Source organism: Propithecus coquereli, unplaced genomic scaffold, assembly GCF_000956105.1.
Source record: "Propithecus coquereli isolate 6110/MARCELLA unplaced genomic scaffold, Pcoq_1.0 Scaffold63, whole genome shotgun sequence".
Lineage (NCBI taxonomy): Eukaryota > Metazoa > Chordata > Mammalia > Primates > Indriidae > Propithecus > Propithecus coquereli.
Window position 1 is genome coordinate 8,430,732 of NW_012152285.1, and position 27,569 is coordinate 8,458,300.

Below are 27,569 nucleotides of genomic sequence, written 5' to 3' on the forward strand. Positions count from 1 at the left end.
AGATTGAATTTTCTAATTTGAGCTCTGCATACTTTCCACTCCAAAATAAACCTGTGGAGAAGTCTGGCGTGTTCAGACTCAGATAATCTGTGTTCCTGCAGAGGTCCCCGCTCATCAGGGGGCTGTTTTAACAAACAGTAAGCAGGAATTCACTCCAAGGAAAGCACAGTGTTTGAAATATTTATTCCTAGAGGCATCTGCATTTAGATCACATACAAACCTTTTTTCCAGCAAAGGAAACTTCTACAAAAGGATCCACAAGGTTTTTCTTATCTGCATTGCCTCCAAATATTTCCTTCACTGTCTGTGAGAAGGCATCATCCACTGGAAAATAATACATCACACAGCAGAAATTGAATTCGATTTTCTTAAAAGAGCAGAAATCATTCAGCAAAATTAAAAAATTTCTCTTTTATGTAAAAATAGTTGGAACAAGAATTGTTCTCCTGGGTGGCAAGAACTAGCAGCAGAAATTCTTTTTGTCTTAGTTGAAAGGAAAAGAAAATGTTTTCTTCACAAAGTTTTAAATCAACAGGAGCACCTTGAAAAATAAATTGATAAATTATTATGTCGAGACTCAATCATTTATTGAGGGAAAAAAATCAGAATAAAGTTCATTCAGTCAGGGTAAGAGGCAAATCTCAAACTCAGGCCTAGTTTCAATTTGGAAAAGGTGATTTAGGTTGCAATAATATCGATCTAGTCTACCTTTTGCAGAGAATTCAAGAAAACTTGGCATAATCCTAAATAACACATTTAATCAACTATGATCTATTTCAACAAACTCAAAAATGAATAGAAATTAATTAAATAGCTCAGCATAGGAAGTATAATATAAGATTTAATTTATTTACTTCATTTGAGATATTTCTGAGGGAAAGATGGTACGGGGAGACATTACAGGGTCTTAAAAAAGGGAGAAGAGGCCAGGTGCGGTGGCTCACACCTGTAATCCTAGCACTTTGGGAGGCCGAGGCAGGAGGCTCTCTTGAGTTCAGGAGTTCGAGACCAGCCTGAGCAAGAGTGAGACCCCATCTCCACTAAAAATAGAAAAAGTAGCTGGGCGCAGAGGCTCATGCCTGTAGTCCAGCTACTCGGGAGGCTGAGGCAGAATGATTGCTTGAGTCCAGGAGTTTGAGGCTGCAGTGAGCTATGATGACGCTACTGCACTCTAGCCCGGGCAACAGAGTGAGACTGTCTCAAAAAAAAAAAAAAAAAAGTGGAGAGTGGGGTGGGGTGGGGGAAAGAGTTCCCAGGAGAAGTAACAAATCCTGAAGAGATCCCTGGTTTGTACAGTGGGTGCTGCCTCCTGCGGACTTGGAGAAGGGTTCTGTGTCCCCGAGCCCAGCAGGAAGCAGGCAGGCTCAGCAAGGCAGAACAGATGGCAACAGCGACAGAGGAGGAACTGGACTAGTGCCTGGAAATGGAATCACTATAAGCGATTCTCCTAAATGTATCCGATCTCTTGTTAAACGTATCTCATGATACAACAGCAATAGACTTCTAGTTGTTGGGACTTTACCACTCTTCGCTCAGCTATTTTTAATAGTCAGCAAACACATTTATTTGAAAATAAAAGTTCACATTTTAATTTGGTCTGAAAGGGATTGGAAGTGCTGACTGTTCGTTTCTCCTTAGCATTCTCTAGAATAAGGGGAAAATATAGGACATAGGCGGAAGATGAAAGAGAGCGGAATGGGCCAAAGCAGGTGCACAACAGGAACATGGGTCGCAACCAGCTGGCTGCGCCATCAACATGCTCAGGTAGCTTTCGGTGGGGCCAGAATGAATGAAGATAATTCCATGAAAAACACGCGATAGGAAAGAAAGAAAACACATGGTAGGGAACACGGATCGCTATTCAGAGTATGAGTTTAACACATCTCATCACGTAGACAACTAATAATCCTGGGGCAAGATTAAATCCATACATACTCTGGGGGATATCTTCAGCTCGGTAGATTTTCAGCAAGAAGGTCACCCACCGGAGGGCGATGCCAGCAGGGAGTAACAAATTACTCTCCACGTCGTCACAGTCGCCATCGCGATCTTGTTTGTCAGACTATTGGGGACACATGATTAAAACTACACATATAGAAAAGCAGCACTTGGAAAGAGCCAAATTAATGCTTATAAAATGAAACCAATCAGAACTGTTTCCATTAGGATTTCCTGTGTTTTGGGCTTAAGAGTTCAGCCACCAGTTTTCCTTCAACCTCAAAACTGCTCTCCAGGCCAGGCGCAGTGGCTCACGCCTGTAATCCTAGCTCTCTGGGAGGCCGAGGTGGGCGGATCATTTGAGCTCAGGAGTTCGAAACCAGCCTGAGCAAGAGCGAGACCCCGTCTCTACTAAAAATAGAAAGAAATTAATTGGACAACTAAAAATATATAGAAAAAATTAGCCGGGCATGGTGGTGCATGTCTGTAGTCCCAGCTACTCGGGAGACTGAGGCAGGGGGATCGCTTGAGCCCAGGAGTTTGAGCTTGCTGTGAGCTAGGCTGACGCCACTGCACTCTAGCCTGGGCAACACAGTGAGACTTTGTCTCAAAAAAAAAAAAATGCTCTCCAAAAATCAATGCTCATAGGTTTCTGTGTCTTTTTGTAATTTGATGAGCACCAAATAGTAAAGTGCGTGTGTGTTCCTGATGCTCCAAATCTCGCTGGCCACTCACTATTCTCCAGTTTGCTGCCCAATTTCCCAGAATAACCACTAACCATTTAGGGAGTGATGCCTGACTCTCCAGGCAAGCCCTGCTCTGTAGATAAAATCAGTCTTTATAAATGAGGCAAGGAAGTTGGAAAAACACACCAATCTTTTCTGAATTAAATGCTCACGCATGGACACCAGGAAGGAGTCTAGGTGAGCTACGATGGTAATTCCATGATGAAGAATTCCCTTATCACTCCATGAATTACAAGCTGTGCTCCATTTCACAGTTCCTGGTGCCCACACGCTTAATTCGTGGTCTTCTTTTGTGTAAAAGGGAGAGAGTTTAGGGACTCACGGGAGGCTCGTCTCCAGTTCCCAGGACAAACATGCTGACTTTCATGTAACCTTTAGCACCTGAGCCGGAATCTTCTGGGTCATTGAGAAGAAGCCATTTTCTCATGACAGCGTGACCTAAAATAAAGAGGGAGTAGAAGGACAGGGACACTCTAAAGAGATGCTGACAGGTCTGTGATTTCATCTGTTGTAAGATAAATAAGCATTTTCTTGGAAGCCTCATGGTGCACACCAAATTCCCAGCGGAGTCTCCATGTTAATGTCCTCTGTTCTGGGCTCTCCTCCACCCCGCCCCCACCATCCTGTCCTCGTGTGACTCAAACAAGACTCTCTAAGCTGGATCAACTAATTTTATAATCTGATTTTGATAAGATCAAAATATCCTCACAAACATAGAAATTACTTACTTATGAATGTTAAGATAAAAGAAATTAGACATCTGTACTAAGCTACTGTTATTAATATTTATCCCCACTAAGCATCTGCCTCTTTCCCCATCAAAAAAAATCATATTTTTAGATTTTTTTGACTTTAATTCCTTGACTGCTGTGCCCTACCCCCTAATTGTACTGTTTCCTAGAATCTTCTTCAATGTCAAAAGGCGTGAACTTAAGGCTTCAAATTGATGGAGAGAACATTACTTACCAGGTTCATCATAAACGAATCCAACATCAATCTGGGAAAAAATAATTTAAAGTAGTTTGAGTAATTTTAAAATCAGTCTAGTCACTATAAAGAAAGCATCATGATTAATATTTAAATATAATGCTTTTGACACCCAACATTTCTATCTTATCCTCTCTGCATCCCCAATGCCTTGTCTGATGTGTAGCACACAGAAGACCCTCAATAAATCACTATTGAATGAATGAACTAGTCTTAGAGCTGGAAGGGACCATGGAAATAGGGTGACCAACACGTCTAGTTTGCTAGGGACTTTCCCAGTTCTAGCATTAAAAATCCAGGCAAACTGGGATCATTGGTCATTGTACAGAAATTCACCTGCGCAACTTTCTGTCCAATCCTCCTCCCCTTCTTCCTCCAGCTAATGCTAATATTAATATAGCCATTGACTGAGCAGTTCAATGTGTCAGGTGCTATGCTAGGTACTTACATATACTATCCCATTTAATCTTCACAATGACCCCATTTTACAGGTGAAGATTAGAGAAGTTAAGTGAGTACCCCTGGGACATGTGGCTCATTGGTGGTAGACAGGGTATGAACACAGGTCTGCTTGGCTGAGGACTTCCACTGACTGTCTCGTTCCTTCAGGAGGCAGCCTATTCCAGGTAGAATTGTTGGAAAAAGGCCAACCAGGTATTTGTCTTTTAATTTCATTGAAAGTTTCTTAGAAAAGCACCCTGAATCTCTTGCCTGGGTTGGCTTTCCTTTCATACTCCAGACTTATAATTGGCTTTGTATTAATAGATGGAGCTCTAAGGCCACTGCTAAGTGGAGCTGGATGGTGGGCTTCTTGCTGTAGAAATGGATTTCCTTCCAGTCACAGATTGAACCCTGGCAAGGCCCTGATGTGGCAGCTTCAGGGCATCTTGCTTTGGGGCACTGCTAAGTGTTGGACTTTAGAAGTCAGTAAGCCCCAGGCAGCACTTGGCAAGGATCATGGTGTTGATCTCTCACACGTGACCCTTAGATGTCACCAAGATGGGTACCCAGGAATAAGATTTCCTATTATGAAAGTTCTCATCTTTATGTAAGTTGAATGAAGCAGACTTTGTCACCTACCTTAAATTCCCCCATCAGACAATCTGCCCGCAAAGAGTGGGAATTATAAACCTGGAAGAAAGAACAAGAGTGAAGAGGTGATGGGCTCTGGTTGGCAGCGAGTGGGCGGCGCCTTCCCAACCGCTGAGACTTACCCGGATGCTGATGATCTCATCCATCAGCTCAGAAGGGGTCATGTTGACATTGTAGAAAAACAACTGTCAAAACAACAGGGAAAATGTTTCAATGTTAGCAGGGGATTCACCTTTAGTGGGATCTGATGATACAATTTTGGGTGCCCTCCTAAAAAAAGTACAAAACACAAGTTCAAAATTAGGTTTAACCGTGTGAACACATTGCAGGGCCTTGGAAAAGGCCCTGAAGTTGAAGCATCGTGGTAAACCCACTTCTGCATGTTGGAAAAAGGAAAAAGGAGTAACAAATATAGCATTTATTTAACTAACTAAAATTGTTTATTTGGGACTAGGTATCTAAAAGCTAAATGAAGTAAAGATCCAAGGCTAATATATGTTGCAACTCTTGCTAAAATAGGTGCTTAGGCTGGCGTGACCTAAGGTGTCTATTTAATTCTCTAACATTTTTAGCTGTATTGTTTGTGTCTAGTGACTCTAATTTTACTATTTCTAAGAAAACACCTTCAAAGATAACTTTGTCCATTAGATTATGTTAGTGCCTCGGCAAGTCAATATTGATCACATTTTAACTCGTTGTAACAGCTAATTTTAAGAAGGTTGATTCTTGAGAGATGAATATTAGGTATATAGAGGTTATATCATGTCAGGCCAATAAACATTAATCCTAAAAAAATATTGAGCAATTATCCAAACTGAGACTTTTTTCTCTAACTTAGAAATATTTCAAATCTACAGGAAAGTTGAAAGAATGGTAAGGTAAACACCACTTTTCAACTATGTTCACCAATTGTTACCATTTGGAGACATTTGCTTTATCCTTCTCTTTTTTTAAATGAACTATTTGTAAGAAAGTTCTAGATATCATGACACTTCATTCTTTCAAAATATATTGACATATATCTCCTAAGAGCAAGGACATCTTCTTATATAATCATAATACTATTATCATATCCAAGAAATTTAACATCTAACATAGAGTCAATTTTCAAATTTCTCCAAATGTCCTCCCCTCAATAATTCTTTTTAGCTTTAAAAATAATCCAGGATCCATGCAAGGATCATACATTGCATTTGGTTGTTGTGTCTCTTTGGTTTCGTTTTATCTAGAACAATACTATTTTCTTTTTTATTTGTTTCTCATTTCTTTTCCAGAGACCAGTTGCTTCATAGACTACCCTACAGTCTGAATTTGCGTGAACGTTTCCCCACTGTGGGATACAAGTTGATCATTTAACAAGACATGACACATGTGATATTGATTACTTCCATTCTATCATATCAGGACACCACGTCATTTTTGTCCCATTATTGGTGATAACAAGTTTAATCGCTTGGTTAAGAAGATCTACATAAACCAAGAAATTTTTAGTAAAATTCTTTTGTTGGTTTATAAATGAGTCTGTTTAGAGGCCTAGTTATTTGTTTCTTCCCTTTTGCCAAGAAATCTAATCCCCCCCAAATTCATTAAAATGGAAAAATTCTGAGGAAAGCTGAGATTCTTGCTGGGCTCCTCAGAGAGCTGTTGAGTAAACAGGAAGCCTGCATTATAAGTGCCTAGATAGGTCTACATCTTGGGCCTCGTCAGCCAGCACCCTGCCCTCCCTCTGACCCAGTCTTGCCCTCCTGTGTGACTCTCTTCCAGCCTTCTCTGAAGTCCATTCCAAGTGCCCCATCTCGGTGTGACCCTGACCTCTTGAGAGAGCTTTTATACTGCTGTACTTGGCAGCCTGGTGTTGTCTGTGATCCCTCTTAGGAGGGGAAGTCAGAGGGGAGAAGAGAATGGGGACTTCCGGGAAGCTGGGGTCAGCGTACACCAAGGGGAAGAAACACAAACCCTGGGCAGAAGAAACCGGTTTATTTTGTGAATAGAGAAGTAGAACAAAAGAAAAGCTGGAGCTGGGATTAGAGGCTGTAGGGACTGAAGAGAAACTGTGATAAGAAAGACCCGGGCTCACAGGCCCAGGGAATCTCTGAAATGTGTCTCCTCGGCAGAGTAAAAAAATCCCCAAACTTATCACTTCTCTTCACAGTCCGGCTGTGGAGTTTAGTGGCATTTGGGATGACTGTCGAGATACTAAGTATTTTTGAGGAGCGCTATAAAAGAAGTCAAGAGAAGCAGGCTACATTCTCAGTATGGAGGCCAAAAAAAACCCAGTTTGCTCAAAATTGCTTTCTTTTAAGATGTATTATTTTTATAGCCAAGTAAGTTTTGACATCTCCAAAAAACTGCATTACTTAGTCACACAAAGTTGTCCCTCAGGTACATCCTGCTAATTAGCAAAAGCAAAGGTAGATATAAATGACGTCACGGGCTCTATCATTGAGAAGTTGTTAATAAAACAGCAGAAAGAGACCAGCATCTCTGGGAACCAGTGACAAAGCCGACCAGGTGATTTGAACACCCAGTGGTTCGCAACTTTTTCTGTTTAACACTGGAACTCTGTGCTGCCTTTACCAGTTAAGTTTGCGCGCATGATTCCCTCCCGACAGGACCCACTGAGCAGGAACATGCATTCTCCACCCATTTACCTCGTCAAAAAACGGATTGTTCCCTCTCTTGATTCTCGTTCGGTGTGTCTGGCCACAGACATGGACTTTGACCACAGGCCTTATGTTGTTGCCACTTAACTGCCGGCCCTCAATCACTCTGACGCGGATCTGCGGGCACAGAAGGGGTATTGTCACCGATCCGTTCCCACACATGGTGTAACAGAACCCTCAGGAGAAGGACTGCTAAAACCAGCCCAGGATGGCTTTGCAGTATGCTGGAGCTCACAGACTGGGAGCGGCCACCTGCGGTCATGCCCAAGATGGAAACTGGGGTCGGGTTGTAGAAACCAAGAGTAGTGGTGGGGCTGAAATAGTTCAAAGTTGGCTTGGAAAGGGCAGGGCAGGGCAGAGGTCACTGCTCAGACTCCAGCCTCCAGCCACGTACCTGCTCCTCCTGAGCCTGGTAATGTGCTAACTCACCCCATAGCCGTCTCCCAAGTATAAGGAAGTGCCCAGAGCTATGAAAAAGGCAACATCTATGCTTCTACTCTTTGATTAGCTTTTTCCTACCACCAAAGGAAGGTTATAGTTTCATTTCTCTGAAGAATCTCATCTGGCTTGATTAAACCCACTTCTGCATGCAGAAGAAAGAGAGATCTTCTTATTGGGTCTGGGCACTGCCACCCCTTTTTACTCTTTGGGCCATTGCCCAAAGGAATAGGTCCCCCCTAGCATCACTGCAATTGCCAAATGGTGGCTAAACAAAGATGGAGAGCACCGGGGCTGTTTCTACCTGGAAGTCCTGGGGCTTGTTGGACAGCATCCGCCGGCTGTTTTTCACTCTGTTGAGCCTCCGAGCAAGCTGAGCTTCCGACACCGTCCCACCTGAGCCCCTGGGCCCCGGGCCCCTGACTGGACTGTCCAACCTATCTTCATCACCTTCATCTTCTTCTCCTTCTCCTAAAATATCAAAAAGGAATCCAGTTAGAGAACACTCACGTTTTCGGGAAACAGACGGGTGGCCTGCCATTATGTTTTAAGTGTTCCCAGGATGGCAGGGGAAAGAAACGCTCTCGGTGACACTGACTTGGGACTTGTTGCGACTCAGATGGTTTCTTTAGGAAAATGTGTTCGTGGTGCATCATGGCACTTGTTCAGGCTGCCTTCAAAGAGACCAAGAGAAGTCGGAGGTTACGGGGGTCACGAGAGGAGACGGCAACTGTTGGACCCAGCCAGGAATCACTGGGTTCTGACCTCAGGACCCAGCCTGAGGTCAGGGAGACTTTCTGCAGTTAGGACAGAGAAATTAGGAAATGCCACAGGAAACCGGAGCCTTGCAAAAACAGACTTCAAGCCCACCCTTCCCACTGCAGATCTTCTCTCTAGAGATCTGCTCCTCATGAGATGTCTGTGCTGTCTGTCTGCTTGAGCTCCCTAATTCACAAGCCTCTCTCCACCCTCATGGCAGATGAGAAACTCACCTCGTTTTCGTGCCAGGTAGACCAAGGTGGTCATCTTGCTCTCCCATCGTCCTCGTGGTTTGTCATTTCAACACATTTCCTCATTCATCCCCTTAGTTTCCCCCTGCACTCATGGGAGGAGTTTTCCCTGCTTAACAGAGTGAACACACCCTACCCTCGGCCACACCTTAGATCCTCCCCCCTCCTCATTCTTTGAGGGCCCCAGCAAATGTCCTCTCTCTCTCTGTCTACCCCACCCCACCTCCAGTGGTTTCTTCTCCACAGAGACCTTTCCTCTGCCTTCAAGTACACACAGATCTTTCTCTCCTTAAAAACTCCAAAACTAAAAAATTCACTCTGCCCTTTTCCCTTTCTTTTATTCACAAACTCTTTGAAGCTCATTGACAAACTTTAGCTTTTCTTTTCTTAATAGACAAAATGTTTGAACTCCTGGTAATCTGTAGTATATAATTTGAGAGCCCAGAAAGACTAACTGCCTTGTCTAGAAAATACCAGTAGTTGTGTGCCCTACTTTTAGATTCTGTATCTCCTTCTTTAGAGTGCAAAATCATGAAAGAGATTTAATTTTCATATTCCCCATGCAGTCACCTGTCAGTCATTCACATCCTGGTGTGAATTAGTTCAATCAACTGCTCTGTAGCACTGTACTTTAAAGCGTGGGCTCTGGAGCCATGCTGCCTGGCTTCAAATCCCAGTTTCAAGCTATGTGAGTCTAAGTTTCTTAATTTCTCTAAACATCAGTTTCTTCATTTGCAAAAAGGGGGAAATAATAGTATTTACAACAGGGTTACGGTAAAGATAAAATTAATATACATGCAAAGCCTTTTAATGCAGTGCCTGGCACAGAGCAGGATCCAGTCAATTAGCTTTTTTGTTTTAGTTTTGCTGAGTTATGGTTTGGCTATGGTTTGTTTGGCCCTGCCAAGTCTGTTGTTGAAATTTGATCCCCAGCGTTGGAGGTGAGGCCACGTGGGAAGTCTTTGGATCATGGGAGCAGATCCCTCATGAATGAATCGATGCCATTCTCACAGGAGTGAGTGAGTTCTCACTCTTAGTTCCTGCAAGAGCCATTGTTGAAAAGAGCCTGGCATCTTCTCCGCTTTCTCTCTTGGTTTCTCTCTCACCATGTGATTCCTGCACCTGTAGTTCCCCTTCACCTTCTGCTATGAGTGGAAGCAGCCTGGAGCCCTCACTAGAAGCAGATGTTGGCACCATGCTTCTTGTACAGCCTACAGAACTGTGATCCAAATAAATCTCTTTGCTTTATAAATTACCCAACCCCAGGTATTCTTTAACAGTCACACGAAAATGGACTAAGACACCAACCAGTCAGTTTTGGTTAGTGTCTTAGTCTGTTTGGGCCGCTATGCCAAAATACCATAAACTGGGTGGCTTACAAACAACAGAATCTACTTCTCACAGTTCTGGAGGCTGGGAAGTCCAAGACCAAGGCACTGGCAGATTCGCTGTCTGGTGAGGGCCTGCTGCCCGGTTTGTGGATGGCGCCTTCTCTCTGTGTCCTCACATGGTGGAGGGAGAGAAAGAGCTCCTTTGGACCTTTTTCTATAAGGGCACTAATCCCATGCATGAGTGCTCTGACCTCTTGACCTAATCACCTTCCCAAAAGCCCCACCACCTAATACCATCACTTTCGGGGTTAAGACTTCAACATATGAACTTTGGAGGGACACAATATTTAGACCAAAGCAGTTGGGAGGAGAGAGTTTGTGGCACACAGAACACTTCCTGGGAGGCAGCAATGGGGGCAGGGTGGGGGGGACTAGGGCAGTCAGTGGGCAGCACAGTGGCAGGGGACACAGAGCGAGGAAGAGGCAGCTGCGAGGAAGTAAGGGCCTCCCCAAAAGCACAGCTTCACGGTTTAGCCCAGGGAAGCCCAGATCCTCCACCCCCGTCCATTCATACTTAGCCCCTCCTAACCTGGCTCCTGTCTTTCCAAGGCCAGGCCAGCCATGGCCTCTCCCTGCTAAGCTCAGCGTGCTTTTCTGTGTCCTTGTCCTTGATCTTCCACGGCAGTGGACACAGGCTCACACATACTTCTTTGGATTGCTGCAGCTGTCCTCCTCCTCCTCCTCTGACTAAACTGAAAGGGGCGGCCTTACAAAAGTAACAGGAAAATACCTAACCCACAATTTCCCCAGTAACGGTTACAGATCCATCCTGTGAGTTCTCTGGCTAACAGGTACCCTGCAGGAGTTCTGCTTTGCACAACTTCTGAAAAGGGCTGAATGGGTGGAAAAGAGATGTAAATCTCTCTCTTTCAAAATTGTTTTTTGAGAATCTGTTTTTACACAATTCCTAAATAAACAGCAGGAGAACAAGCTCCAAGCCTCAATCAGAGTCACATCTCCTGTGATTATCCCTTCCCCAAGGAAAGGCAGGAAACCAGCTCTTGGACTTTGACATCCTTGCAGTTTTTGTTATCTACCTGCTGTTGCTTTTGTTATCAACTGACAGCCATCACTATTTTTTTTTCTCTTTGTCACCCTTAAAATCAGTGAGCCACTTGATTTTAAGTGGTACTCTATCTCTCTCTCTTTCTGTCCTTCTAAAGGATAGAATAAACTTTTTTACTTTTATGTATCCTAATTTCTGCATGAGAAATCTTTCTCCACCAGCACCGTGAGCACCTACTAGTCTTTCCACCCTAACAAAACCTTTTCAAATTCTTCCACAGGCCCCTGTCTTTGTCTCCTACTCTCTGAGGGTGACTTCCCACTCTATTGTCTGCTCCTCTGACTCAACACTCTCTGGATCCTCACTTCACACTTCCTTCCAGGAGCAACACATCCACGGAATGTTAGACCAGAAGAGACCTCAGAGATCCCTGATCCAACCTGTCCTTCACCCCATTTTACAGATAGAAGAACTGAGGTCCAGAAAGCTGAAGCAACTTGCTTGTGTTAAGTTATTAGGAGCTGAACTAAAACCAGGATCAAGTTTTCACCCTACCTCACTGGTTTAGAACTGGATCTAAAACCAGGCTGCAGGTGAGGGAGCTGCTGTTCTCGCAGGACCTCACCGTCTTTGTCAGGATACTGGGGAAACTCCCATAGAAGCCAGATAAGGAAGAGCTACCTCTGTCCTCTGCAAGATGATCTGGGGCTCTTCTTCCCTGTTCTTGAAGAGGCTTCACAAGACGGGCTTGCTTGCTGCCTAGGAGAGGAGGACCTGGATCCAAGCCCTTAGAATGTCCTTCTTCCTGCTCCCCAGCAGGTGAGTGCCTCTCCTTCCTTAAGATGCAGATGAAATATGCTGTCTTCCAGCAGGCTTTCCCCACCTCTCCTGGATAGAGTGAGTCCCACCCTCTCCCGCCACCATACTGTCCTTTCTAGTCCTCGCCACGCGCTCTTGCGTCTGCTTGTTAACCCATAGGCCTCCCCACCCCCAGAACTTTCCAGAAGCAGGGGCTTGCCCTTTTCTCCTTTGTATCCACCTCCATACCATGCAGAAATCCTGGTATCATAGCAGGGGCCTCATCAATGTGGAATGAGTAAATGAATGGGTGGGGATCGTGACCCCTGGATGTCCCTTCAAGTTTGGCGAAGCTACAGTCCAGTTCTCAGGAAAGAGCATGCAGACAGCTAAAGGAGAGCTCCCCCAACTTCGGCGCCAGCCTTGGGGAAGCACTGAGAGTCATTCCCCTGTCTTGGACTGAGCAATAAATAGGGAGGATAGCTTTGGGGTTCACTTCCTTCAACCATCCTGGGCCCAAGTGGGACTTCCTCCTTGCTGTGGATGGGACCGTTCTCAGTTGTTGGTTGTTTATAGTGGCAAGCAGGAGAAAAAGGAGGGCTGAGTCATGAGCTTGCTTTCTAATTCATTAGTGATGCTGGACTCTGGATAAGCTCTTGATGGATACTCTAGAATCAGACTGCAGATAATGAAGAGCCTATTCTTCTGGGAACACCTTCTGCTATTCAGATTTTAGGCTGAAGGGATGGATCAGAGGAAACAGCCTAAGCCATGGTGGCAGCCAGCATCTTTGCCTCGAAGCAGAAAGACAGTTGAGCAGGAAATCTCCCCGTTATGTGGCAGGAAGCTGCACAGGATTAAACGATGCAATACTAAGTGTTCCACAAAGCATGACGGGGCCCCTAAGGCCCTGCTGAACACACCCTCCTGCGCAAGATGTTTCATTACCAGAATCTTAGCAGTTGCGCTGGCACATCCTGCTCATGAGACCCATTAAGTTGGGAGCCATTGACTGAATAGGAAGTTGCTCCTTGTATTAGCTTCCCGGGGCTGCCGTAACAAAGTACCAGAAACTGGGTGGCTTAAAACAATAGAAATTTATTCTCTGACAGTTCCAAACCCTAGAAGACCAAAATCAAACTGTTGGCAGGGACATGCTCCCTTTGAAGTCTCCAGGAAAAATTCCTTCCTTGCCTCTTCCCAGCTGGTGGCTCCTGGCAAGCCTTGGCTTGTAGCTACATCACTCCAATCTCTACCTCTGCAGTCACAGGCCCTTCTTCCCTGTGCTCTGTGTGTCTTCATCTCTTCTCATAAGGACACCAGTCATTGGATTTAGTGCCTGCCCTAATCCAGTATGACTTCATCTTAACTAATTATATCTGCAAAGACCCTATTTCCAAGTAAGTCACATTCTAATGTTCCATGTAGACATGAATTTTCAAGGGCCACTATTCAACCCACCAGAGAGCCCATCTTGTGTATCTTTCCAGTTTGCTCCATCTGCTCCTCCAGACACACAGGCAGTCCCAATCTATCGACCACACTGCCTTTCCTGCCCCCACTTCCTTCGTGTCTTGCTCTCCTCCTAGCCCGTGTTAGTTCTGTGACCTGACATTGCAATCGCTCCCCCAAATGCCCTGCAATCCCTTCCCCTCTCTCACTTCACTGTACTCACCTGGTTTATCCACCTCTCCACTTACCCACCTCTGCACCAGGTAGCTGAACTTGGCTGAGAAGACCCCACACCTTATTGGCTGGTCCCACTTTAATTTCATGATGACAAACCGTGAGTGTACTCATAGGGCTGCCTGGCCATCCCACCACATTCCCGAGACATCAATTCCAAAGCTTTCCTGGATCCTCGTCTGAGATGGCCACTAATTAACCAACAAGGTCAAATCACTTCACCTTTCTGAACTCCCAACTATTGAAGTCTTCCAACACCCTCTCTATCTTCCTCATGGTCTGCTAATGATCTTATTTCTTATTTCACTGAGAAAACAGGCAATCTGAAGAGAATTTTCACATCCTTCCAACTCCAAGTCAACCACCTCCTACCTGCATTGTTCTCTGCCTTCTCGCCTGCTCCACCCGCTCCACTGCTGAACCGTGTGTGCTTCCCAGCTTGAGGCCGACCCCTCTGTTTGTGCAGATCCCATCTCCTCTCGCTACCCGAGGATTGTGCTTCTGCAGTTTCTGTCTCTGTATCCACTCATCAGCTTTCCCCTTTCTACTGAATGATTCCTATCAAAATAGAAACATGCTGAAATATCAACCATAGTTTTAAAAACAAACAAAAAAACGCTTTTCTTGACTCCACAGCACCCCCTTTCATTACTGCTCCATTTTCCTCACTGCTCCTTTTTGCAGCAAACTCCTTGAAGAATCATCTTCACTCACGTCCTCCACTTCCTCTCCTCTGATTCTCTCTTGAGCCACCTCCAGGCCTTGGCCCCCCTACTCCACCAAACTGCTCTTCTCAAGGTCACCAAAGACCTTCATATTACAAAATCCAACAGTCCAGCCTTAAGTCCCCTTTTACTGAAACTCTCCGCGGCATTTGTTCATGTAATCCCTGAAACACGTTCTGCTCCGGGGTTCAGCCAATGGAACCAAAGCCAGAATGAATGCTCAACTGGCACTTGCAATTTGACATAATCACCAAAGAGACTTCTGTCATCCCATCTTCTTACATGAACCTTGGCTTCCACCAGGCCATTTTAATAGATCATAGAACTTCAGAGCTGGAGGAGACCCTACATATCATTTAATCCAATCCCCTGATGTTGCGAGTAAAGAATTTGAGGCTCTGGGAAGCTAAGTGACATGCCTACTGTCACACAGCTTGATAGTGGGGCCAATGCTCAAACCCAGATCTGCTGATTCACTATGGTTTGGGTTCCTCACTGTCCCTCTCTGGCTGTGACATTCTCCTCTCAATTCCCTTGAAGGAACGCCATCCTACCTCCCTAGCAATTATAAGGTCACTGAGCCAAAGCCTGCCAAGTTTTTACCATAGCTAACACTGACCTGTCTCCTTTCTGAATATCAGAAACTCCCAGTGTGACCCACACTCAGTGACAAATGATGCTTCAATTAACACCTAGGAATGGCTCTCCATCGCAACTCCAGCAACTTAACAAAACAAGTCTTCATAATTCTTTAGATGTATTGTGGTCCTCTTTCCAGAACTGAATAGTAATACTCCTGCAAACTGCCCCTGTGTGCAGTCCCTTGTTGACAGTGACATTTTCCTACATGGCTTCTGTCTGCCTACTCAGTGCTGAGGAGTTGGCAGCCCTAGGGGACCTTATGAGACAGTCAAGTTTGCCTTTGGCATCCCCAACTATGCCTTTCCCCAGTAGATGTCAATCTCCCTCCTTTGTCCAGGCTCCCATACTCTTCTCCTCTGGCATTTCCCCCAACCCAGCAGAAGAGAGTGGGTGTCAGTTACCCAGAGGTCGCCAGACCTGCAGACCATTCATCCCCTCCCCACTCCATCACCCCCGTCTGTCTACGCCTTGCCAGGGAGGAAGATCCTGTTAGAACTTCCAATGAAGGCAACTCCTAGGAATGGTCACGGAGGAGGAGCACTTGCCTGGTCACCGCCGGCTTCCCCCTGGCCTGGAACACAGAACCCGCCACCTCCCCTGCAGCAGGGCCCTTTATCCCAAAGCTCTCCGACTCCTCTCATCTTTTCTGCCTCAGCACTAATTGGGCCACCATCTAACTCAATCCTCTTCTGTTCCTTGAAGGAGAGCTCTTTCCAGAATATTTTATACTTTCTTTTAGTAGATGTTTACTATTTTCCCCATAGTCACCTTGTTTTTCTAGAGTCCTACAATGCCTCTCTCTGCCTGTGATATGAATTCTTCTTCTCACGATGAAGCCTTGTTAAGTGGTAGCGCTGGTCAAGGGAGAATTTTATCACCTTGGGCCAAAGGTCATTACAAAATCAGAACAAAGGGCTGGCATACTATTATCTTCAGCGTAAGTTAAAAAGTACAATGCAGGCAGGGCACTGGGGGGCTCACACCTGCAATCGAGCCCAGGAGTTTCAAGGTTACAGTGAGCTACTATCTGGCTACAGTAAGCAATGATCCGCTCCAGCCTGGATGACAGAGAGAGACCCTGTCTTAAAAAAAAAGCAATGCAGAACAGAGAAGAGTAAGTTTCAAAGCACGAAAACAAATAACATTTTGGAGATAACACATATACTTAGCTGGAATGCTAAATAATAACTTTTCTGAGTTTCTAAAATATTAAATTTTTATAAATAAATGTTTGTGTCCTACTGTAAGCAACTCATTACCCCACCCCAATTCTTGGGTAAATAGCACTAGATGTGCCCTAAGAACCCTCTGGCATGGTCCCAATATGTAGACCACAGCAAAGGTGCCGTGGAAGAGCCTCTAGCAATCAGGGATGGAAACACAGGATTGCTGGGCAGTCCCGACAGCGTCTGCCTTTGATCGATCGAAGCTGTGATCCGGTCTAGAAAACGTTACCCAAAGAGCTGGGCAATATAATGTTAACCAGGTAAAATGCACGACTCCAGGGTTTCTCAAAGTGAACTCCAGAATCTTCCCTCAGCATGATCTACAGATTGGGGGCTCCCTCCAGACCAGCTAAATTAGGCTCTCCGGGGGTAAGTGCCAGATAACTGCACATTTAGAGCTCTCCCTCGATGATTTTATTGTGTCTCTATATTGAAAACTACATGTTTATTATGAGCACTTTGATTTTCCTAAATATCCTAGAAAAAAATTGGCCTAACACAATCAGTTTACTGGACAAAGTCACTTGATTAGAGACTCAATCCTGGAGATAGTGCCTGCAGCAATCTTCTGGCACACTGATCATTTTCCATTTCAGCTCTGACCAAGAATTCCTTGTGCCATGGATTTCCGTGTTCTGTCCATCAAGGACAAATGTCTCAGCCCATCATCTGCAGCCCTCGGGAACATGCTTCCTTTTCAACGTACTTCTGAATGAACCAGGCACTTTGCTCTATTCACTAGTGTTCCCCAAAATGCCCTTCTTGGGAGAAATTTTAAACCATATCCGTTGTCCATCCATCATTCACTTATTCATTCATTCATTCACTCAATCAACCAAGCAATGACTGAACCATTATGACTTTCCAAGGCGTTCTTGGCACCAAGAAGACACAGTTGAAGTATATGGCTGAAAAAGTACTTTCTTGAAGAAATTGTTTTCATGTCATAATTTACTTAGTCCTCTCTGGAGGAATTTATTATGTTTAGCTGTGGGCTATAGTTATTCATGTTTACATCTTAACTTCCTACTGAACTGCAAACTCCTTGGTGGAAAAGTGATGCCTTTCTTACATCTGTATGCCCCACAGACAGGGGTTAGAAAATGTTTTCTGAAATGGATTGAATTTAATTTCAAGAAAAATGACTTTGGTGTTCATGGAATGAAATAAATGTGAAGCAGTGAAATCTGGCTGTGAATGAGTTTTTGCATTTCTATAGTTGGACAGAGCACTAATTTAACAGATGGTTCTTCAAAAATAGATGTGAGATTTTAAAAATAGTTCTTTCCGGCTACGGGAATGTAGGCTCCCGCAAAGCTGCTGGCATCTGGTGAGTCAAGTTGCCATGGTAACAGATTTTCAGGTCAAGACTGTAGTCCAGGTCAGCCCACCCCTCTGTCCCAGGAATAGTCTCTGAGATGGGTCAAGGAAAGGGACATCCTTGACACCACACACTTTCAGTCAAGCCACCAATGCCTCAGGGTCTCTATCTTTTGTCATCTTGATGTAAGAGTTCCAAGGAAGCACTCCTTAAAAACGAACCCCTCAGGTGTTCATTCCTGAGATCTATGATCGTAACTAGTTTCTTCAAATTGCAGGGGTGAATTTTCCTGAAAAGCTTCACTTTTGTGTGCTATCACCAATATTTCTCATTTCTTCTTTGCAGAAGCCACTGTGTGGATGATAACCTTTAAGATCAATATCAGTAGTTGCTGACATGGTTATCTCAGGAAGATGGGACTATGAGAGATTTTCACTTTCTATGTCTTATATTTCTGTGACATTTATATTTATTTTATTTTATTTTATTTATTTATTTAGACAAAGACTTGCTCTGTTGCCCAGGCTACAGTGCAGTGGCATCAGCTTAGCTCACAGCAACCTCAAACTCCTGGGCTCATGTGATTCCCCTGCCTCAGCCTCCAGAGTAGGTGGGACTACAGGTACACACCACCATGCCCAGCTAATTTTTTCTATTTTTAGTTGTTCGGCTAATTTCTTTCTATTTTTAGTAGAAACAGGGTCTCACTCTTGCTGAGCCTGGTCTCAACTCCTGACCTCAAGTGATCCTCCCACCTCGGCCTCCCAGAGTGCTGGGATTACAGGTATGAACCACTACACCTGGCTGACATTTACATTTTAATAAGCAGATTTTTTTGTGTGCTCAAGAAATGATAAAGAAGCTCAACTTCTAAGAATTTGAAAATATCTATATAAATAAAAGAAAGCAGACATTTACTTTTATTTAGAATGTCAAAGTTTCATTTTTTTCAAAAAGTCAATTGATGGGAAAAAAACAAATTCTGAGCCAGGTGTCCTGTTTGTGTCATTAAGGTACACATTGCCAAGAGGGCCGGCTGTCTTGCTGTTCTTTCTCTGTCTCATGTTTGTCGACCTTATCTTCCCTGAAGATTATAAGCTGCTTTCCCCCCACCTGCCAGTGTCCTCCCTATCATTAAGTTGCAGCATAGATATCTTTGCTCAGTTGAATTGAATGACCATGTTAGGGGAAAAAATGTTTTTCCTTGAAACATCTAGATAATCAACGATATTAGAAGATTTTTTTTAAAATGCTGAAGAAAAGTTTCTTTTAGCCAGACCAACATTCAGAATGTCACCCCTGAGCCAGTCTTGGCAAATACTCATTTTATAGAACAAAGACAGCACTTCCAGATCCAAGAACCCTGTTCAATTTTTTTAAATAAAGAAATTTCATTTTGTCATCTCACACTTGAAAATAAAATTGCCATGCAGACCCAGCTCATTTGCAGAGCAACACTTGGTAACATTCTTTGTCTGACACCCAAATACAAGGAACCCAAGGTCTGGTTCATTTCCCATCGCGGCTGAGCAGCATCAGGGATTCTAGTGAACTCCATGGGAGACCCGGGCTGCACTTGCCCAGCCGCCTACCGCAGAGCCTGCTGGGAGGCAGCCTCCTAGGGGAAAGGTGGGCTCCTTCAGCGCACAGTGCCGCTGGGAGCGTCAGTGCCACAGAGACTTAAGCCAAGAGGCGAGGGGAAGGAGCCTTTGGTGAAGGAGGCTTAGGTGGCAAGGATTTTCTCCCCAGTGGGCTTAAAACTTCAAGAGTTAGTGCTTTCCTCATTTCTAAGGAAGCAGAAATTTGCTGCAGGGAAATCACATGTTTTTGGCACTTAGGTTTCTGGGTTTGGGCCCATATGGGTCCATCTGAGGAGACAGGATCTCCCCCCACATTCTGAATAACTTGATAAATTGCATGTTCTCTAAAACTTTCTCGTTCATGGGATAAATTTTTTTTTTTAAAAAAAGATATTTACAAAGAAAGCATTTGATCATCTCAACCTGACTCTGAGCCAAACCATGCCATTTGTTTCTAAAAGTTCTACTTTTCAGAGGAAACAATTTGACTATCATACACGGTGTGCCACCCAAGTGAGCTATGATTACAAGTCAGCAGGAAATGTTTTTGTAATAATAGCAACTTGTAATAATAGCAACAATAGTAACAATAGCCACCATTAATGTAGATATTATCATGTGCCAGGCACTGGGCTAAACACTTTATGGGCAATACCCCATTTAATCCTTACAACAACCTTCTGACGTAAGTGCTGCTATTATTCCCACTGTCCAGTAAAGAAAGCTGAGATTCAGAGAGGTTTAAATGACTTATCCAAGGTCCTATGGCTAATTAACAATTGACATAGAACCCAACCTAGGCCGGGTCAACTCCAAAGCTGTTGCTTTTATCTATAATGTTAACCTTCAGGATAAAAAGAGTCTTGTCACCAACCTGGACCGAAAGTTCCTGGAGGTGTTTCTTGACACTCATCATCCTGGTACTGCAGCGTCTAGCAATGGGCCTCAGGGAACCCAGCAACAAATTCTTTTACTCCATAAATACAATAAACGGTGTGGCACCAACCTCTGTAAGTTTATGACTTTTACTTGAATGAACCATAGCATTACTTTTTTCCTAAAGGCCTGGCTGAAAGGGTAACACAAAGTAACCCAGTTAACATTCTGGCTCTTAGAATGGAATAAGCTTAATGAAATTGCTTCTTATCTGTTGTGTAGTGGGTTGAATACTGTCTCCCCCCAAATTCATGCCCACCGGAACTCCAGAATGTGATCTTACTTACAAATAAGGTCTTCGTAGATATAACCAAGTTAAGATGAGGACATACTGGATTAGAGCGGCCCTGATCCAATGACTGGTGTCCTTATAAGAAGTGGGAACTTTGGACACAGACTCACAGAGAGGAGAACACCACGCAAAAACAGAGACACTCAGGATCTATATCCGAGAGAAAACACAAATAAAAACAAGGACACACGGCGAGAACTCCACGTGATGACAGGGGCAGAGACTGGGATGTCGCGTCTACGAGGTATGCTGGAGCCCGCCAGGAGCTAGGAGAGAGGCGTGGACCAGATTCTCCCCAGAGACCCAGAAGGAACCAGCCCTGCTGACACCTGGATTTCAGACTTCCAGCCTCCACAACTGTGAGAGAAGAAATTTCTGTTGTTTAAGCCACCCAGTTTGTGGTGCTCTATTATAGCAGCCCTAGGAAACTAATAAACAGGGTCTGGGTAGGAAAAATGTCAATGTGAGGGAAGATGCCCTGATCCTCCCAGGCCAGGGGCTACTGCAGATAGCCCATGGCAAGGGCGGCCTTATGCAGGTCAGAAAGTACCCAGCGCCCTTCCCCGGCAGGTACAAGTGCTGGTGACAACATCGTCAGCAGAGGAGTCGGGACGGAAATGGGTTGGACCACTCAGCTCAGCACCTATGGGTGTAGGTGTGCTGTTCAGCACTGTGTGTTTTCGTCACCATCACCGCTGTGGAAGCAAAGGGAGCTGTAGATGTCCTTAAGCCACAGCAGGGTTCTTGCAGGGCTGAGTGTCCAAGACCAAGAAGTATGGTCACATTGCAGCTAGGAAGAGGGTGACATGCAGAGCATGCTGCTGATGTGCTGGGGCGCCGTCTGTCCTGTCACCTAGAGAAGGCCAGCTAACCCATGTTGGAAAGCCACAACTACTTGGTCAAAAAATGGGCCAAAACATTAATATTGGGTGGATAAGCGGGGGCAGGGGCTGGGATCAGACTGAGCAAGACGTGAAGTCAGGCAGGAAGGGGCAGAGGCAGGAAGGGAAGGTGCTGCCTCAGGCATGTAGTACTCTCGGGTGGCCAGAGAGCCCAGTTGAGAACCAAGAGAAGACAGGAGCCACCTCAGGGACAAGTGCCAGGGCTTCCCCCCAGGAGAAGAATGTCAAGGCAGCAGGTGAGGGTGGCAGGATGAGGGGCGCCTCCCTTCCTGGGGCACATGCCAAGGCTGGGGGAACAGAAGGTGCCTTTGGTAACGCATCTCAGGGCAAAGGAAGAGACAGAGACACTTTTGGCATCATGCCACCTGGGAAAACACTATGAGGAGGTCAAACTCAGTCGTGTGAAAGGCCTGATTGTCTCGCAGACTCTCCCTCCACCTGAGGCCCAAAGCCTTCCCTGAGCCTGCAGCCCCAACCCCATCTAGAGTGGCACCTGATGGCCCTGGATGACTGCCAACCCATGTCAGAGTATGGGGTGGGTTATGCTGAAAGGAAGCAATTGGTTAGAGGACCAAGGGGCTGTCTGGGGGTGCAAGGGGGTCAGGGCCAAGGGAGAGAGAGAGAGTCTCCATCCCAAGAGCACTGACCGTTAGAGTAGTGCTGCGAGCACAGCCTGGTGGTCGCGCCTTTGGGAGGCAAGGAGACACATGGAGGGGAGCAGAGGGGCTGCTTCTTGAGCCAAACAGCCTGGGGACATTGTATAGGGTGGAAGCTACAAAGCTGAAGCAAAGCCACTCATAGGACATTCTTCCGGGGCCTGTGTGTGCTTGTCGGGCTCCCCGTGAGGTTGCTCGGTAAAGGACTGTTTCACCCTTCCCCTCTACCTTGCAGGGCATTTCATAAACAATGACAATGCCCCAGTTCAGGCAGCTCCACCTGCCTTGCAGTGCCCAGCCTCGGTGGGCAGGGAGCGAGCACTGTGTGATCACACGGCAGGCTCTCCCTGGACTCTCTCCTGTGTGTCTTTAGCAGATTCCCCCTGGACTGGGGTGGGCCTTCAGAGGGTCAACTTACCTCCCATGCCTGCCACGCTGGTTCCACTCGGGTCATTCGGATGTGGAGCTGAAGGTGGGTCATAGCCGATCACCAAGTCAATGGTGGCCTGGGTAGAAAGAATTCACAGCAGATGGAAGCAGGCAGGGCATCAGCATGTTGTAGACTCACTGCAGACCAATCCAGCAAGAGTCAAAATCTTGGAAGGGGTGAGCGAGGGAACGGGAAAGTGAGAGGGAAAGGGGGCAAGCTGGCACAGCTGGACGGTTCCTATCTTCCCACATGCACGCCAGGTGGAGCGGGAAAGGAGCTACCTGTCACAGGTTGCCAAAAGGCAACTTCATAAACTGGAGTAAAGTTATGACAAGCAAGTGTGTGAACTTATAACTCCATCCTAAACCGGAGATGGCCTCCTGTCACCCAGTTACAATCACAGAGGCTCATTTTAAATGACTAATTTATCTGTTTGCTCATTGATTTATTTGATTATTAATTGCTGAGATTTATTTTCATGCTTCTCTCTAAAAAGAATGTTAAGTGACTACCAAAAATGTATATAAAATGGGGATTCACCAAAGAGGATTTAAAAGGAGGAATTAAGTCTGATTAAAGAGAAAACAAATAGGCAAAGCTCGAAGTTAAACATAATTGCCGTCCTTCCTGCATAAACTGTGACCCCAAAATGCCTAGGGGCCAAAGCAAAACGGGGAAACTGAAAGTGTTAAGCAGCTTTCATTATCAGAGAGGAGGAAACATCCCAGTTCCCTACAGGAGATAAGGTCACTTATACCTAAAAAATCTGAGATAAATTTCTCACCTGGGGCATTATTTTAGGGCAGAATTTCCTACACAACACTTTTATATTTCATGGACTCCACAATTTCCAAAAGTTGGCTAGAGAAAAATCAACATAAGGTTGTGAACCATATGTTATGTATTTTGCCAAACACAGGCCCGCAACTATCATCTACTCTCGTAGTCATTTCATAAAAGAAAGGCATTTTAACACCAAACATGAAAAATGAACCTCATAATAAGGGGAGTCTTTTGTAAATAAGGATCGCACACACACACACACACACACACACACACACACACACACACACACCCTAAGTGACCAGATAAAATATAGGACATAATATGTAGGATATACACACTAAAAAATGTATTCATTGTTTATCTGAAATTCACATTTAAATGGGCATCCTATACTTTCATTTGCTATTATTGCTACATCTGATAAATTCTAACACACACACACAAACACACACACACACACACACAAACACACACACACACACACACACTGAATTGCATTTATTTTTCTCACTTGTCTGCTCATCAGTGAATATTCCCTCATGGATCAGCACACACTATGACCAATCTAGAACTACTGATCTGGGAGACCAGGAACAGGATAAGAACCATGCCCCACCCACAGTTCCACAGCACAGAAGGAACCACATGAGCAGCATCTCGCAGCACCCTGTGCGGAAGACCAGGAGCACTGCGGTTACTAAGAATCAAACTTTTAAAACCTAGAAGAGCACAAATAGCTCATCCCCTGGATCTGTGGTTTTCATGCTGTGTCCTAGTAACCTCGTGATTCCCAGAGGTGCTCCAGGGACCCCACAGGGTGAGGGGAATCCCAGGGGCAGGGCCTGAGGCCCTCTGCCCTCTCACTCCATTCAGTCGCATCAGTCCTGTCACTCTAGGTTCTACACATGCTTTATTCGTGCTTAAAGGAGAAAAGAGAGAGAAAGGGACAAAGAGAAAAAAAGAAGAAATAGCACGGGACAACAAACTAATTGAAATTCCTTAAATGTAATATGGACTGAAGTCTCTCGGTGGGATTGGGGTAAAAGTTATATATAGGCATCTCCATTCTTATTTCAGTAGCATGAACTGCTCACTTAAATGTGGCAACTTCAGGCTGGGCGTGGTGGCTCACACCTGTAATCCTAGCACTCTAGGAGGCCAAGGCGGGAGGATCGCTTGAGGTCAGGAGTTCGAGACCAGCCTGAGCAAGAGCGAGACCATGTCTCTACAGAAAAATAGAAAAATAAGCCAGGTGTGGTGGTTTACACCTGCAGCCCCAGCTACTTGGGAGGCTGAGGCAGGATGATTGCTTGAGCCCAGGAATTGGACGTTACAGTGAGCTATGATGACGCACCGCACTCTACCCAGGGCGACAGAGTGACACTGTCTCCAGAAAAAAAAAAAAGTGGCAACTTCGGATCCATTGACCACTCCTTAAGAAACTAAATTCTAAATAAAGAAAATGGAAAGCAAACAAACAAAAGCAGGCAGAGCAATCACTGACTTCTACCATCTTTCCTGAGCATCATTTCTTTCAGCCAGGTTTGGGTAGAGGGGTGTTTCAGCCAGTGTTTTGAATTTGTGTTTTATGATTACAAGGCTGATTCATAGCAAGCCTATAAGTTTTGGAGACTAGACCAGCAAAGCTGACATTGTCTCATATGGGCGTTGAGAAGCCTCGCCTGTATTCTTGTCTATAGGATGTCCTCTTTTGGGGTAAAGTTTTCTCCCTTTGCCCAGGCTCCCAAGCAAAATAAGTTGATTGGAAAATAAAGGGGTTAGAGGTTATGGGCCGAGCATGGAAGCTTTATGAGCGCTTCTTAGTAATCATGTGAAATCTGGGACCTGTGACACTTGAGTCATTTTTTTTTTAAGCACACACACTTGAGAAAGAATTCTGCTGTCACATCAGTACGTACTTATTTAGAGAAGCTGTGATCAGAAAATATCCAGCTACCAATGCAACAATAAAAATTATGATTCTACCATCTCGATATTCCAAGGGAATACTAATGAACTACCTTCTACAGAATGTTTCAAAGAGTGTCTGAAACACAGAACTAGAATAATCACACACACATCAACACCCACAAGGATAAGCACAGAGCTATACCCAGAGGGGTCCCACTCACTATATGGAATTCTGTCAAAGAAAATCAAATTTATCTAACTTGCCGGTTCTGTGATTGCAAGTATAAAATAAGGCCCACGTCATTTGCAAATAGACCCATTTATCTCAAAACAAGATTTCTGCTTTTTGTGTAATCAGCTAATTATCAATGCATACTTTTCTCTTAATGAACTTTTGCTTAAGCATCTCACTGCTAAGCCATTCGACAAGAGGGAAAAGGCTCACCCCGGTGTCTTGCCCCCTTTCGTTTAGCAGGGAGATCAGTTTGTACGGTAGTGATCTGCTCTGGTCACCGATCAGGTCCTTCAGGGCCACGGTCGCCGTGCCAATTAACCTGCAGGGGAACAAAAAAAGCAGAGAGCAGCCTAAGTAGGAGGCATTCTCCACTGAGTCAGGGCCTCCCAGACCACTGCCTATCCATGTGTTCTCACTAAAGTCATCTCATAAGGAGAGGTGGGCCATTTTGTTCTCAGCCTCACCGGGTATTTTGTCAGTACACACGACCTGTCTGCCCTCCCTTCTCCATAACAAGTCACCACTCAGGAGCCAATCTCTGGTGCCTATAAAATTTCAACAGTCATGAACATGAGACACATGAATCTATACCCAGAGAGGTAAAGACTGAATACAGCCCCCCAGAATCTAGGCACAGAGAAAAGTAGGACAAAATTCAGTAAGAGACGAAGGTGTTCATCTATAATGGAAACGTAAAAGCGTCCATAAATCTTTGCCCACTGTAAAAGTGTCCCCCCAAGTAGACCTCCTAGAAGTGTGAATAGGTTGCTAGTTTGCTGAGGGGGCTAACTTGCTACCCCAGGTACTCCGGTGCAGCATTAGAAAGTTCAATGTGTTCACTTCTCTCTCCTTCTAGACCCTGAGGGGTTGTAGTCAGCCTCTATCATTTGCCCATCTCTCTCTTAAAGCACATAGCACGTTGGGACGGAAGTACCCTTGTGTCCCTGCTCACGCATGACGCCCCCTAGAGGCAGAGATTGCTGCCTGTTTTGTTCACTCCCCTAACCTAATGCCAGAACATAGTAGGTTCTTAACAGATAATTCCTGAATGAAGGAAAGAATAAATACATCTTCATATATTGCGAATGAATATCCCAAATATTTTCTTAGTTAGGGAACATGATCAAAAATATTTATAGAACACACATTCCCTAGGGAGTTAGTTAATATAAAAATGTAACCTATGGAAAATAAGCTGTAAATTGGGGGTTATAACAAAACACATTGGGGGTTAAAACAAAACACATAACACTGATAAATTAAAGAAGTTCCCTGTGAGAAACACAATCGGAAAGGCAGTTACAGCCCAGGGGTGTGCTCTCAGTATGGACGCGGAAATAGGAAAAGAGAAACAATAAGCATTTTTAAATGTTACTTATATCCTGCCTACATTTGCAGGAACTTATACTAATACCTGGCAGACATGATAGAACAGAAAATCATTACCATAAAAATAGAAAGCTAAGTATTTAAATTGATAATAGAGATTCCTTCCCAGGGTGAACAACAAATCCAGAGCAAGCATTTTTATATAACTCTGGGCTTTTGGGCAAAATAATAGTCAGGAAAATTCATCTTTACAGAAAAAATTCATTTTATTTTAAAATATAATACAGTTTCTTTCAGAAATCAGGAGGTACAAGTTGATTGCCAGAGGTGCTCCAGGGATGCCAGGTGGCCATGTGGGCACATCATTTTTGAAGTGAGAGATACATACTGTATCCATATTCTCCTCCCCACCCTCAGTCCTCAGAAATAAACTAGACTAGAACTGGGATCTGCAACCCAATCACATGTATCCGGTGACTTGGCGATATTAATATGTAACTTCACTTTCTGTGAACAGATATATTATATTGCACTAGACCAGGAAATTGCTATAGCACCCTGTTTCACCCATTTACCCAATGATATAAGCCTTTTGTACACGGTTTCTTGGAAGAGTGCACTTTCTTATACAGCACACTACACAGACTCTCAACAACTGTGATGGCTTCTCACTTCTTCTAACATCACAAGCAGGGTCTGCAGTTGGCAATGCAAAAGAAAAATTTTGCCTCCAGAGAAATAAGAGTGAACTTTTTCAGTCCTTTTAGGTCAATACAGAAATTAGGTCTCCCAGTCAATGCTGAGAATTGGTGGGAAATTTCTCCTGTGTTTTTTTTTCTCTCT

At 44.6% G+C, this 27,569-nt stretch overlaps 1 protein-coding gene across 2 annotated transcripts in view; it reads right to left on the reverse strand.

Annotated features, from left to right (window-relative positions):
* Positions 1-27,569, reverse strand: part of MYOF (myoferlin) — a 149,570-nt gene that overhangs the window by 83,113 nt on the left and 38,888 nt on the right. For both annotated transcript variants that reach the window (XM_012659733.1, XM_012659732.1), the window contains exons 4-13: positions 25,608-25,716; positions 22,454-22,541; positions 8,169-8,335; positions 7,415-7,543; positions 4,886-4,948; positions 4,752-4,802; positions 3,651-3,681; positions 3,007-3,122; positions 1,936-2,062; positions 221-324 (exon numbers count right to left, since the gene is read on the reverse strand). In XM_012659733.1, the coding sequence (XP_012515187.1) occupies positions 221-324; positions 1,936-2,062; positions 3,007-3,122; positions 3,651-3,681; positions 4,752-4,802; positions 4,886-4,948; positions 7,415-7,543; positions 8,169-8,335; positions 22,454-22,541; positions 25,608-25,716 (985 nt within the window). The remainder of the gene's footprint in view (positions 1-220; positions 325-1,935; positions 2,063-3,006; positions 3,123-3,650; positions 3,682-4,751; positions 4,803-4,885; positions 4,949-7,414; positions 7,544-8,168; positions 8,336-22,453; positions 22,542-25,607; positions 25,717-27,569) is intronic.